The sequence below is a fragment of the Nicrophorus vespilloides genome, unplaced genomic scaffold (genome assembly GCF_001412225.1).
Source record: "Nicrophorus vespilloides isolate i.1.1-1 unplaced genomic scaffold, Nicve_v1.0, whole genome shotgun sequence".
NCBI lineage: Eukaryota > Metazoa > Arthropoda > Insecta > Coleoptera > Silphidae > Nicrophorus > Nicrophorus vespilloides.
In genome coordinates, this window is record NW_017096498.1 from 66,481 (window position 1) to 81,515 (window position 15,035).

The 15,035-nt window shown below is 38.5% G+C and overlaps 1 protein-coding gene across 6 annotated transcripts in view; it reads right to left on the minus strand.

Moving 5' to 3' along the window:
* LOC108557182 (protein-methionine sulfoxide oxidase Mical) overlaps positions 1-15,035 on the minus strand; it is a 41,994-nt gene that overhangs the window by 5,221 nt on the left and 21,738 nt on the right. For 3 of the 6 annotated variants that reach the window (XM_017913609.1, XM_017913612.1, XM_017913607.1), the window contains exons 3-16: positions 9,735-10,135; positions 9,265-9,508; positions 8,840-9,198; positions 8,521-8,778; positions 7,887-8,463; positions 7,700-7,833; positions 5,903-6,151; positions 5,076-5,318; positions 4,563-4,881; positions 4,210-4,489; positions 3,774-3,994; positions 3,552-3,705; positions 3,325-3,497; positions 3,128-3,246 (exon numbers count right to left, since the gene is read on the minus strand). In XM_017913609.1, coding sequence (XP_017769098.1) covers positions 3,128-3,246; positions 3,325-3,497; positions 3,552-3,705; positions 3,774-3,994; positions 4,210-4,489; positions 4,563-4,881; positions 5,076-5,318; positions 5,903-6,151; positions 7,700-7,833; positions 7,887-8,463; positions 8,521-8,778; positions 8,840-9,198; positions 9,265-9,508; positions 9,735-10,118 — 3,714 coding nt within the window. In that variant the 5' untranslated portion in view covers positions 10,119-10,135. Of the gene's footprint in view, positions 1-111; positions 3,247-3,324; positions 3,498-3,551; positions 3,706-3,773; positions 3,995-4,209; positions 4,490-4,562; positions 4,882-5,075; positions 5,319-5,902; positions 6,152-7,699; positions 7,834-7,886; positions 8,464-8,520; positions 8,779-8,839; positions 9,199-9,264; positions 9,509-9,734; positions 10,136-15,035 lie in introns of all 6 variants that reach the window. The other 3 variants (XR_001890850.1, XM_017913608.1, XM_017913611.1) reach the window with 3 other exon arrangements.

Here is a 15,035-nt window from a genome sequence, read left to right on the forward strand (position 1 = left end):
CTCACGTCAGCAATGGGCTAGTAATTAAATTAATTGTTAATTTCGCACAAAAATAAAAACTTAAAAGAAAAAGAAATAAAGAAAACATCAAAAAAACACACACATAGTTACCTTAGAATTTTACCATTGCTAAGACGTGACTGTTGACCGGAAGGACGTTGAAAATATAACTTACTTCGTTTGTACAAAATTTACAATAAATGGGGGAAAATCTTAAAAATTAATCTTGTGAATGCACACATAACGCGTAATAGTAATTTTGAAACTTTGCGGATTAGTAGACTTAGAAAATAGTTTAAAATAATAAAGAACATCGCTGTAACATCGAATAAACCTTTCAAAACTTAACAAAGGATGATCAAGTTCATTTAGCTTCATATAGGCGAATATTTTCTACCCGTAAAAAAAATATTGACTAGATTAAAATTAAAATAATAGTTGTAACAAAATGATTTTCGATATACATAAATATATCATCTCACTGTATGCAGCACTCTTTCTCCTTGCTTTTCGAAGCCTTCCTCTCCTTCTTATCCATCGTGGAAGACCTGCTGCGCCCCCTTTCCGGAGACGCTTCGTGCTTCTTGGTGCGAGGTGGTAAAGTTGGAGGACATTCGGCGAGCTTTTTACGAAGAGGAACTGTGGGTGCGACTTCGAGTTTCCTACTCAAAATTGGTGAATTATCTGCAGAGCGTATATTTGTAGAATTGCCAGGTACATTCAAATGCGTTTTTCTTTCCAGAGATTTTTGTCTCGCTGGTCTGCTGGGTGGTGGTTCCGAAGATTTCCTAGCCCTTCTAGGGATCTGAGGAGAATATGTTGCAGAATTACCAGAATCATCTCTGATCTTTTTATCGTCATTCTTTTGTAAACCAACTTCAGATTCAATAATGAAATTCTCCTTATTTTCCGAACTTGCGGCATTGTTGCCACTTAAATTATTTAATTTTGATTCAACCTGTTTAGCATTTTCAGATCTCTCAAACTCTTTATTGTCGCCACTTAAGTCATTTAAGATTGACACATCTTTGATTTCAACATCAGAGTTCTCTTTCAAAACATCTACTTCAGGTTCTTTATCTACTGAACTTTGTACATCTGTAGTACATAAATCATCTAAGTAAGTCTCTTTTGGAGATTCAATTTCAGAATTTTTCATTTCAGTCTCAGATCCTGTATCTTCTTTATTTTCCGATGTGTTATTATCATCGTCACTTAAATCATTACGATCTTGAGATTCCATTTCAGAATTAACTATATTTTCAGCAGATTTTAAAGTATTTACAACATTACCAGAATTTTCGACATCTGTATTTTTAATCTCATCTAATTCAATTTTATGTTCATTTGAGTCACATTTTAATTCAACATTTTGATCTCTATCACTCTCAGAAGTTTGTTGTTTCTTTTGAACCTTAGCATACAAATCTTCAATATTAATTTCAGGTTCATTTTCTATCTTCGTCAATTCTTCAGATTGATTTTCCATTTTCACCAATTCTTCAGAGGTATTTTCATTTTTACACAATTCAACATTTTCAATCACTTCAGATGTACTAGGCTCATTCACGTTTTCCTTATTATCGTTCTCATCCAATTTACTATCATCGTGATTCATTTTATGCTGCAACTGCGATATTTTCTCCAAAATATCGTTGAAATCCTTCTTGTTGCTCTCTGCAGCTGCCATCTCCTTCTCGATGCCTTTAGTTAGCGTATCGAAGCCTTCCAGCATATCACTAATTTCAGTTTCAACGTCGCTCTTAACAGAGTCCTTATTTTCAAATTTCGTTTCCTCAACATTATTATTGTTGTTATTATTTTCCGAATAGAAGAATGGATTGATCGTAGATTTAACCACGCATTTGCTCTCGTAAAAGTTCGGACTTCCTTCGCTCGATTCAAAACTATCCTGTTTCTTTTTAAAGCTGAAATTTCCAAAGGAATTCCTTTTGCCGAATTTCCTCTTAGGTAAAACTGGCGACTTTTTCGGATCGTCGCTCTCGAAACTCTCGAACTTCCGAAGTACTTTCTTGATATCCACCCTACTCATCGCATCTAAATCGATGGATTTTCTAGATTGATTACAATACACATCGGTTTTTGATCTCGCTAAAGCAAAGTTCTCGTCTTCGACTGAAGCTCCGACCGGTTTTCCGGACAAGTGCCTTTCGAAGTATTTTATGTTATCCTTTGGTAATTTTGAGATTATAGATTCCGCTCGTTTGGGACTTTTCAATGCCCGCTCTAAATTCTTATATTTAATGTCGCTGAGAGATCTTTGAACCTTGGATGTGGTTTGGTGTTCCAGATCATCCATCCAGGACAACAAATCGTCGATTTTCTCGTCCGTTTGTAATCCAACCTCTTCGTTTTGTTTCTCTATAGTTTCGGATTCCAGTGCTTTCAATAGATCTTCTATGCTGTTCGAGAGCTTCTCCTCATCGGAAGGTTCGTGTGGTGGTTCTACAAGAGTAGCCGGATCTACCGGTTTCATGAGTTCATCCTCGTTCAAGATGAGATCCTCAATGTAATCCTTCAGATCGTCCTCGACGGGATCAAAATTGAATAACTTAACATCTTCGCTCGCTTCTACAGTTTCCTCCTTTACATCTTCCTTCTTGGGTATATTAACAACTTTTGGTGTGTCGCTCACTCTCCTGATAGGTGGCGGCTTCGGCTTCGGTTTGCTTTCACCGAAATACTTTTTGGCATCCAGCAAGTTCGATTTGAGTGCGACCTTCGGCTTCGTCTCTTTGGGTAAGTTTATTTTGCTCGGAGTACGTTTGATGATGAGCAGTGGCTCGGGATTCGAAGCACTGAATGCGGGAACGAATTCCTTGCCGAAACTCTTGCGATGCTCTTTCGGCGGCAGAACAAAATTGCGTTTCACTTTAGGTTTAACCGCGACTTTAGAGTCTTCTTCGTTACATTTATTATTATTACTACTACTATCGTTACTAGTCTTACTTGTACCGTCATCCGTTAACTTAACATTGTTATTTTCTAGATCAGATTCGGCGCTGTCGAATTCGCACGAGTTATCGTCGGAGGATTTTTCTGGTTCTTGATCGATAGTGGGAGTTGGGGAGGAAAGGAGGATTGGGCTATTAGAAGACATTTTCACCTCTGTATCGGTGCCGGTGTCGGTGTGAACCACCGGCGGTTCGACTCGCACTTCCTGTTTTCGCAACTCCCTGGCACGGATCTCTTCTTCACCTTCCGTTGCTGTATCGGAATCATCTTCTGAAATAATTACAAGAACAACCAAAAAAACACAAATTACTCAATTAATACTTAAGAAATAATTGTTATTGATATTACCTCCACTGCTATTTTCGTAGCTGGAGCAATTGGAGTCGGAGCTGTAATTGTCGGAATCATCGCTTTTCTTCATGTACTTTCGACTGTACCGCTCAACCCACTTCAGAGTACCTTCTTTGGTCGGCGGTTCTTCCAACGCTTCCTCGTATTCCTCGTCGTCTGAGTCGGTATCACTAAAATTGAAACCTTAGCAAAACAAAATCATTACCCTTACGTTGATGATGTACCTTATGCTAGAAGAATCATCGTCGCTGATTTCGGCGGTAGAAGGCCCGAAATTCCTATCTGTCCATTCATCCTCGTCCATTTGACTCAAGGATTCTTCGTGGTCCGAAGATGCTTTGGCAGTGGAAAGAGTGGACACCCTCTCTGGTGTTTGGACTAGCAATTAAAAAAAAAAACACAATTAACACAATTTTCTCACTTTCAACTTGAACCCAAACACTTACCACGATCTAATAAATCAACGCCCGCAACGCCGTGCATTTTCTTCTCGGGGCTCCTCGAGCTCTCCTTGTGCCGTTGCGAGGGTTTCCTGGAGACTTTCGTCACCGGTTTCAATTCTCCAGGCATACCGAAATGTTGCGAACAGTAAAATCTGAAACCGAATCTGCCGTCCCTGTCGAACTGATATGAACCCAAACGAAGTACAGTGTGACAATACTGGCATCTATTGCAATAGAAACACAAAATAATCATATTTTAATTTTAAGTTTATATCTGATGATCTATCTATATCGCAAATGTTCATATTTTTATATTATCTGATCTCATCACATTTTGATAATTGTGATAATAAAAAGTATATTATTATTATTTTTTAAATAATATTATAAAGGGCTATATAATATTATAAAGGGCTACTATAAACGAAAAAGTACTTACTTGAAACAATCGCGATGGAAAAACTTGCCTTCGGCAGATAACCTCTCGACGAAATAAACCCTCTTTTTGCAGAAATGGCAAGTCTCTGAGTTACCTTGGATGGGCATAATCAGGGCCGTTTTATTGCCTTGCCTCTGGATCGGTTTCGCTTCGGGTTCCTTCGGTACGAATTTCTCGGTTATATTTGCCACCTTATGTTGCTGATTCAAATCTCTAAGCGATCCCTCTTTAAGGCGCAAATCGAGGATTTTTATATTCTTATCAATCTCGGCAAATTTACCTATTTAAAAAAACAGTAATAATATTGATTATTAAAAAAAAACAATTTGTATTGTTAGAAAATGCATCATTACCACCGGTACTGTCCTGCCTTTCAATGTGCTGCTTCTCCATTTTAGTCTGCCTTGCCAGGAATTGTTCCCTGCTCCACTTCGGCACCTTCTCCTTATCCTTATTCCCAATCTTACCGAGTTTGTTCTGGATGATCTTCTTCTCGATCTCCTTGATGTTCCAATCGGAATTGTCAATTTTCCCGATTGCCCTCAGCAGATCCTTGGGCTTCTTCTCGGCCATCGCGTTCTCCCGCCACTTATCCTCCATGCCCTTGATCCTGGCCTGAAAATCGTCGTCTTTCTCGCCTTTGCCTTGCGAAGGAAGCCGGTCACTTCTCTCCTACAACATCAACATTACGTATATTACGACACAGACAATGGAAATCGCGTTCGAAAATCATGTTAAAAAAAGTTAAAACACACAAAAAAAACAATAACTGATACAATTAGATAGAGAGTTTTAGATTTTGTATGGGTTGCGGGGGGCAGCTGTTGTAGGTTCTCTTAAAGCACACCAAAACACTTTTGGCTTACTGGGATGTAAGTGAACTTTTTCTCGAGGTCTTTGACGCGGTCCTCGAAGTTTGGAGCGGTCTGCCGATAGACAAACAGCGAGTAGTCTTCGAAGGGTTCCGAATGGTCAGGCTTGCAGTTGGCCTGCAGCATCTGCATGCTCTTTATGAACTGATCCGTCTGCATTTTCCGTTGCTGCCTTCTCTTGCTCTGCCTCTCGCATCTGTTCTGTGCAATCTCTTCTAACCTCCTCATCCGATCTTCCTTCAGTTCACAAAATACAACATTCTATTTAGACCGAATTTACAAATCATAACAAACGCAACGAAAACAAAAATAAAAACAACATCCATGCAAACACTGTAAAATAGTCTACTTTATATATATATAGGTATTTATATATAATATATGTTTGTATATTTCTCTTTTTAATCTTAACTAAAACAGGAATGTGGGCAGACCATACGAGTCCGAATTTATCAGTAAATCCAAGCCAAATAGTGTTAGACCAACGAAACTTGTCTCCCAAATCACATTTATTAATTCCTTAAGAAACTAAAAACAAACAAAAAATAAAAAAATGTTATTTGTGGGATCATCATTAAAAAAGAGGGCCATAAATGGATTGTTTGTGGTTAAAATAAACATATTAAAATTAAATTAATATGGAATATCTGTAGGTGGGTTAGTTTAGGAGAAGGATTTAAAGTAATAAAATAAGTGCATGTTAATAGAATAGAAAGTATATGTATATATTAGTAGAAGATATATAATAATAATAATCATGTCCAGTGGTAGAAGAAATCGATTATTTCATAAACAATTCGAATAATAATTAAAATACTCACCACATTGGCGAATGACATTTTCTCCATGGTTTTTCGTTTCTTCTTGCGGTCGAGCGATGCAGCGGCTGCAGTTTTCGTTTGTATCGGAGACGGATCCACAACGTGCCTCTTATGTCTGCTGGAAGGTCTCTGAGTGGGTGCAGGCACCTGGTTGTTGACAACACCAGCAGATGCTGCCGCAATGTGCTTGAGTGCTGGATGGTTCTTGTTGAAGGGTAGTTCCACACGCTTCAGACTCTCTGGTAACTCCTAAGAAACGTGCAAGAAATAAATACACAATGGATTTATTTGAGCCAAACGGAATTCCTAATTACAATCAATCAATAGGGACAGAATAGGCAGAATGTGAAGGCATCTTGGAAGCATAGCCAGAGCAAGGGCAGAGCGATAGGTAGAAGGAAACTCAGGACAGAAACGAAACAACGTACAGTCTCTTCGTTCTCCACGATCACCGAGAATATTCCGGGCGGCTCCGATCTCGATCGTATTCTTTTCTCGTACAGCTTGTTTGCGGGACAGTGAGACATTCTGGAGGTGGTCACCCTCTCCGGATTCTTCAGCTCTTCCAGAAACTTGTTGATGCTCTCCATGGATGCGGACTTGACGCCACCCGTGCCTCCTGCCCCTCCATCTCTAACATTCTTCGAGCAAATCACCGGACTACCGTCAGCGTTGAACCTCATCAGATCGGTAAGCTTCTCGACGACAATCTCGCTGTTCAGCTGTTTATTCTGCTGACGTGTCACCGACGTGATGTCAGTGAGGCCGTCAATTTGGACGCTGCTCGCCTTCGGCGAATCACTGCCATTCCTAATATCAAAGTCGCTGACGCTGATCCAGTTTACGACGCGGTCAAAGGTGTGCTCAGCTTGCAGCATAGTGTTCGATTCCTGATGGCTCATGTTCGCTAACGACAGAAATTTTTTCACACCGAAATTGTCATCGTAACATTTCAAACCTTTTGTTTTTTTCGCTTTTGGCACTCCCTGATCCAGACCCAACCCATATCTCAGAGTCTCCACAATCCTCGGAAAGATAATGTTCACGCAATTCGAGATCGGATTCAGCTGTATCTGCGTCTTATTCTGTATAAGAATATCCACAGACACTTCAGGATTCAAGATATTCCGTTTATTGATCTCGCAGCATTCGCAAATCTCATCACCGCCCTCTTGAACAGCTTTATCCGCCTTCTGCTCATTTCTCACATCGGTCTGAACGGATTTATCATCTACAGTTTCAGAGAAATGCTGCACACCTTTTTCGTAGTTAATACTCTTCCTGATAGTGTCTATTATCGAAACGGTCTGATCACCGGAAACGTTTTTCGCATCATCTGCATTACCGAAATTATTAATGACACGTTTTCTCCTCAGCGCATTTCTATTTCTGTTGCATTTCCTCTTTAGCGCTGCGTCAATTTTCTCTTGCAACAATTTACTTTCTAGCATGTACGCGTTTTTCGTGATCGCGTTCAAATTCCTGTGGATTATCTTCTCCACGCATTTAAACTTCGGTTCTACTTTAGTTTGCAACTCAACAAAATCTTCTTTTTTCTCTTCCAATTTAGCATCATCATCTTTTGCAATCGGTAAAAGTTCGGATTGTTTACAATCGGCAGGATTTTGAATACATTCAGTGCACGACGCCTTTAGAATCTTTTCTTTGAGTTGTTCGAGTAAAGGTTCAGGGGATTTGGACGGTATCGAGAATTTTGATTTGGGAGTTTGGTTCTTAATCTAAGGTTCGGTTTGTTGAAAGGATTTAGATGCAATCTTTAAAATTAAAAATACTTACCAATTTCGGATGTTTAATATGCGGAATTTCGCAGCGGAAAACGTCATATATTTGAGTCAAGTAGGATAGCATGGTAACATAATCTGGTCCATCTGAAGCCACCATTTCTTCAGCTTGAATTACAGGAGGAATACCTAAATACAATTTAGATATTAATAGATGTTGGCTTTTGCTTGTTCGAGTTTACCTAATTCTTTGTCGAGTATATCAAATACAACTTGATTGTTGTAAGTCGGATCTTCGGCATTGACCGAGCTGTAATCCAAGAGGTCAGGTCTGTAGTGGCTGATGAGAGCGTACAGGACACGACCATCTTTGAAGGAGGACGTGATATCTTCGACTCGAAGATCCTCGTGCTCCTTTATTTGATCTCTGATCCAAGGCAGAAGGGTGTCGACATCAACGTGCGAATCCCGCCTTCTTCTCTTCTTAGGAACGTCGAGTACGGTGCCGGTGTAAAGAGTCTTTACACGATAGTCGATACTCTTCGGATCATCCGTGTCGTAGAAGCTTATGGTTTGCTGAGGCATCAAAAGACTCCTGTTTAGATTTGGATAGCGCGTTACCGGATCTAACGTGTAGCTCTTGTAATCCTTGTTGAGATTTTCCGGAGTGGTTTGAGCCAGAAGCCTGTAAATCGATTCGCGCTCGGCCAGCACTTCCAATGGAGTCGACATCCCAGAACCGTAACTTCTGATCGCCCAGCCGGCATCCAAGGCAGACAGGAAACCCCTGGCACAGCCAGAACCAGTTGGCCAGAAAGGCTACATAACAACAGTTAACAATAATTTTTTGTCCAATAGAATTGTAGTTAATTTTACCTCTAGCAAACTGTCGCCTACTAAAATAGTAAGTAATCTGTAGCCGTGTCGTTCGATGATCCTCGAAGCATTCTCAGCCGCATACATTGAAGTGAAATCGAACATAGCTACGTCCGGTTGCCCGTAATGATTAACAGCAAACTCTAAATCGAGCATTTTGTAATTTGTGCTGAACTCCGCAGCTTCCCGTGCATAATTCATCAAAGCTTCACGATCGACGTTATCCGGCGCTAACAAACGCGCCGTATCGGCCAAATCCTGCAAGAATTATATGCAATCAGAATACACTACTCGTAAATTTAACGCATCACCCAGTTACCTGCTTAATGACGCGCTTTTCAATTAAACTCGTTTTCTTGGCAGTCATTACAAAATAGTGCGTGTCATCTTTGTAGTAAACTATGTTCTCCAGATCGATGCCGGTATCCTCGAACAGATCCTTAAAGAACTTCTGATTGAAAATGAACGCGACGCCGCTGATCTCCTCCACCCTTGCCTCGGCCTCAGTGCGTTTGTTTATAAAATTCGCAGTGATGGCGATGGCCAGTTTTCCCCTGAACTCGTTCCGCGTGAATCCCTGCAACGTGTTCCTCTTTCCGTCCGCCCCGATAATAACATCGAATTCGTATTGCGATACAGGATGATCGGAGGGTTTGAATTCCGCTCTCCATCCAGTTTCTAAAAGCAATAAATTACACACACACAAATAATTTACTTAATTCAAATTAACTATTCATTACGTACTGTCTTCTAAGCTAGGTTCGATCAATCGCTCGAAACTGACTTCGGTGTGCACCTCGACGCCCAGCAGAAGAGCGGCTTTCAGCAAGATGCATTGCAATTGTCTTATACTGATGTGGTCGATGGCTCCGGCGCAGAATTTTCCAAAGAACTTTTTCGCTCCTAGCAGCCTCAGATCGTCAATAACGAAAGGCCACAGATGCAAAACATTATTACGGGACATACGATCCCTCTTTTCTATAACAACCTGAAAAAAATAGGCCAATCAGGGTTTTGTACCTTTGCGTAATAAATATAAGTTTATAAATTTAAAGCAGTGTTTTTCAAATGAAAAATACATTCCATTTCCAATATTTGAATAACACAGACCGACATATACCATAAACATAGGCAACCCATTCTACTTGCACCAATAATGCAGTGGATGCGCCGGGTATAGTTAAACTGAACATTTTTCAAAACACAAAACTTACAACTTTGGCTCCGAGAAGTTGAGCTTCGATGGCCGTCCTCAGACCGCAGGGTCCGGCCCCGATGATGAGGACGCGCGTGTTCGGACACATCTTCCCCTTGCCGTAGCATTTGTGGTTCGCCCTCAGATCGAACTTCTTCCATAGCGCCTTCGCCCTCCACGAGGTCAGATGTGATCGAAGCTTCGGGTAGAACTGTGGGAAGCAGTTCGGCTTCAGGTGGACGCTGTCGCATATGTATCTGTAGTATCCTAGGATGGTCTTCAAGGTGGTTGCGCCGAGGAAGAGGTCGAAGTATTGGTTTGCGAGGGCGGCTTCGTGCGCGGTGACCGGCCTGCCCCTGGGTTCCGCCGCATTTTGGTGCGAGCCGTTATTTCGTTGAGCCATAATTTAATGCCGCATATCTAAACACAGAGAAACAGAAAGAACAACAATTAATATCATTGTCAGTGCAAACCACGTAATAGCAATAACACATCTTCAAGTTAAATTGTTGTAACGGTAACGTATTCCAAATAATAAACGCATACTTTAATACGTTATCAGAGTTGATAAGAATTTAAAACAAAAAAAAATCATACGAACATCATAAATCCTATGTTTATTAGAGCATTAAATGTTATATAAATTATTGTTATTACTTTCAATAAATTCAATTACAAATAAATTTCCACGATATTAATTTATTGATTAAAAGCAACATAATAAATAATAAAAAAAATAGAAAACCCGGATATGAATTTTATTTTATGCTTTTATATAAAGTGTGTTAATTCAGTAAATGTAAACCCAGTCAATACGTTAATACGATGTACAAATTTATGCACAAACAATGAATTTTAAACTATTACCAAAAGAGGAATACATTCAGTTTCGAACATATTTTAGTAAACGCATGCATACACATACACGTGCAGCAATATAAATAAACAGTAAAAAAATACAATTAACAGATGTTTTATTATAAACAAATATAGCTTATACAGAGAATAAACTTAGTTTGTGGGGTATGTTAAATATCTTACATACTTAATAATATTTTATACCATATTTTCTTATAAATTCATGGATTAAGTAGAATAGATATTTTATTTAATACTTTTGCCAAAATCTTACATAACTCTAACATCTGTTACTGTTAACAATTGCAAGATTACAAAAATGAAAACATTTGTTTATCAAACAATAACATTTATAAAGAAATTTGATAAATTGAACAATTGAAAAGACAATGCAAATGTTATTATTATTGTCAAGACATTACGTCTACATTTGAATACGACCACACGACGGTATTATCAACAATGAGGAAAGGAAAGTTCCTGACGCATTTCCAGTAAGCGAGTAGTAATTATTATCTCGGGAGAATAAAAAAAAAGTACGGAGTCAATAAACATTCTCATTTTTCATCGTCACCTTATCTCTTCTCTCCACGCCACACAATTATCACCAACAACGAACGTCTAGTGTTCATCCAGCGTTATTATTTTTTTTCCGTTTTATTTCCATTTAGGAATGTCAATTTGAATGCACCGAATTCGAACGAATCGCCTAATGCGGGCATATTTTATTTTGTGGGTTCGTCTCTTTCCTCTCTCTCTCCGCTCCAATAAAACAATCGTTCATAGATGAATAAACAACACCGCTTGATGCCCGCACCTGTTTCCATTGCACAGGTCGGTCTATGAGTAATATATGCTTCGACTATGAGTTATGAAACGTACGACGGGGCACGTTCACATTATGAGTATGCACTTTATGCTATTTTCACGCTTACACATATATGCTTCAAGGTAATTAGGAATAACTACTGCTAGCCATTAATCTAATTCACTAAATAATAAATGATACAAATATACATTAAAATTGCATCGTGTTAATAGTTAAAGTCATTACTGAAAATTAGCTTTTCTTTAACTTCTTAACTAACATAAAACATATTCATTGCAATTCATTAAATTTTGAAAAAAAAATGCACATAAAAAGATATTTAATAATCTGGCATTAAGTGATTTGTCAGTGTGCAAGAATATTAAGAAATATTTATTTAGTTGATTTTAGAATAGTCGACGTTATGAAGAATGTTCATAATGAATTTGAACGAGAAACATGAGACCCTTCAAGACGCTGTGCTTCTAAAGCGATTAATTACATAAGAAAATCTTGTTTTGTGCGCAGAGATCTCAAGAGGATAATGTTCTTAATCTCTATTAGGCGATGTAGACTGAAATTAAGCTGTTTTCGGTTGGAAAGAAGCAATTACTTATTGAATAACAAATCAAATTATTATCTTTACTTATTTCTTAACGTGACAAAAGTAACGTTTCGAATGAGAACGAAAATAAGAATTACAATATGATGAAGCAACATTTGCGAAAAAGGACAAAAATAGCGATTATTTGGGAGTGACGTTTAATTTAATATACCGAAAAGTAATTTCTGTCACACACCCCAAATAATCGCATGACGAAAAAATATGTTATTTTTATATAATTAACTGAATTGTTGAACAGCCAATGAACAATATGAAAAGAGACGCAAATTTAAACGTTTTTATTTTGAGATTTATAAACCATATGACCTAGGCATTATCATTTCCATCTCCAGACTAATTATAGACGTTTCCTCATGAATTATGGATGATACATATACGTATAACGCACAATAGGAAACTTGTACTTTAAACTCTGGTAACTGAAGGTATTATAACAGAAACACGATTTTCTTGCCTCGTCGAAATTAAAATAAACATACATTTTTTTTTCTCGCTGAGTGTGTGTGAGTGTCAGTGTCTGCATGATGATTACGACCTCATATTATTTATTCTTCTCTTCGTGTTCCGCTCTAGTAAAAAGGCTGAGCGAGAAAAACAAGTCCGAAGTCGTAAATACTGCGAGCGGCGGAGATGGAAAATTGGAACGATCGAGGATGAGGATGAGGATGGAGGAGGAAGAGAGGCAAAAATTTGTGGATCTTTTGAAACGCAAACAGCATTCGTATATGTGTGTGTGTGTATAGACAAAACGCACAAACTCACACATTTTCCGCCCACACGTCGTGTGAGTGAGTGTCTGCCCTCTGCTATTTTTAATACGTTTCGAATCCGGAGAGCATGTGCGTACTCCTAAAGTACAATCTTTGTTGGGATAAAATTGCGAAAGTTAATTTTGGATGCGGACAGAGAAAAATTGTGTATATACCAAATGTATGCGAGTGTGTGTATGTCAGGGGAGATCTTAGGAGTTATGTAGTTTCGTTAAATTTAAACACGGGACTTTGATCGCGCACACACAACTCGGGATTATGGAGAGACGCTTGCATGCATGTATGGATAGGATTCGTTGATGGTGGTGGTGATGATAATGATGATGATGGGGGTACACTCTCTCTCCATTCTCCACTTCCTAATATAAGTTTTGACATTTAACAGAGGGAATCTATTGACCGGCCGCTGACATTTTCCTTCCTCACTCCCTTCGACGCCCCGGGGGCTTACGTCACACGAGAACGCTGCATCGCGTAATCTTTAAAATTAGAGTCGCCGCCGTTGTCGTTCATTGAATTACCCTTGGCGCAGGGGACGAAAGGGACGACGAAAACGCTTTTTTCATAAATTACGCAAATTGCCGATGCGTGGGTATAACGGGCACCTACGATACACATTAGGGCAAATTACACTTTGTTTAAAGAGATCTCATGAACGAGGCCGGACAATTGACCGATGCAATTATGATCCGCTTCTAGCAGGAAGAGAAATGAGATTATGTTTCACACTGCGAGACATTTGCCACTTGCCAAGTAACTCGCAGTATATAAGAGATGTATAACTACTTATATGGTTACATAGCATTTCATATTTACAATGATTTAAAATGGAGTTGCTGAAACGGGAATTCCCGGGACAAATTTCCCGTAACTTTTTTAAAGTATGCAAAAAAAACCTAGTGTGTACACATTACAATGTATTTGCTACAGAGAAAAACAAAAAAAATATGTGTGTGACTAGTTAAACTTCAAATGTTCTCTGGCTTCACTGTGAGATAATTGCTTGCCACTTGCCAAGTAATAGATAGTGTACATATCATTCAAGTTTTTTTTTTTTCAAAAAATAAAGTAATCAAAACTAAATCTTGACACATACTTGGCGTGAAGATGGATGAGTTCGTTAGATCCCTTGCAGCGCTTTAGAAATCGATGATAGACTTCTCGCACTCGATAAGTGCAATTACATTCGCACTTTCCATCTATGAGGTTTTCACTTTTTCGTGGCCGCACGATAATTATCTCTCGCATATTCGGTTATGAAGAGCATCATCTCTAACTCACGTTTGGTCTGTACTTTTATCAGGCAGTTTTCACAACAGTTTCACAAAAAAAAATAAAAAGAAAGAACTTGCAGTGCATTAAATATATGATACTAAAATTACATCAAGGAAATATAGAAAGTTTTAGATTGAAATAGAAGAAGAATACAATAAATTACATGTGGTTAATTCTGGTGTATCGAAAGGAAACATTTTTGAAATCTTTATTTAATATTCTATATAAATCTAACAATTGTAATATTCATCAATTTATTTAGACTTTTATTACTTCAGATTATATAATAAGCAATTGATTGGTAAATGAGAATGGATATAAAAGTCTCGCAGTAGATGCAATAATTCATTTCAAACGCCGAAGCTAAATTGGATCAGCTACTGTTAATTATGATTTCAGAAACAATTAATCGATGTAGAAATAAGCGACGATTGCATATCCGATTACGTTCTCCCCCTATTACACCGAACGCAATTTCAAAGAAACGAAACTCAAGGAGAACAACAAACAACAAAAAAGGGAATAGCGCACAATGAGAACAGGAGATCTACAAGCTTGCGCGTGTATTTGTTTACCGGCTACTGCTCTTTGCGGACGGCGCATTGTTTAAAATGAATTGTTATTGTAATTGCTTTTCTTTCATGATTATGAACTGATTGCATACAAGCAACAACAACAAGAACAAAAAAAGCTAACAACAACTACAACGTGCAGAACTGCACCAGATTCCTCGACACAACAATCGAAGGCTGAAATGTATCGATTACCTGTGCAATGTGCAAACCCGAGCGAATTGTTCGAATGCCATTACGGAAGAATGTCGAGCAGAATCACGAAAACTGCATCACAAAAGTAAATCTCTAAAAAATAAAACACAGATTGTGGATGGAACGTTTCCACGCGTTGTTCAGGAAAAGGAAAACATTGACTATTGTTTTCGTTCTAGGAATTACGATGATGTGTTTTTTGGTACAGTAAATCATT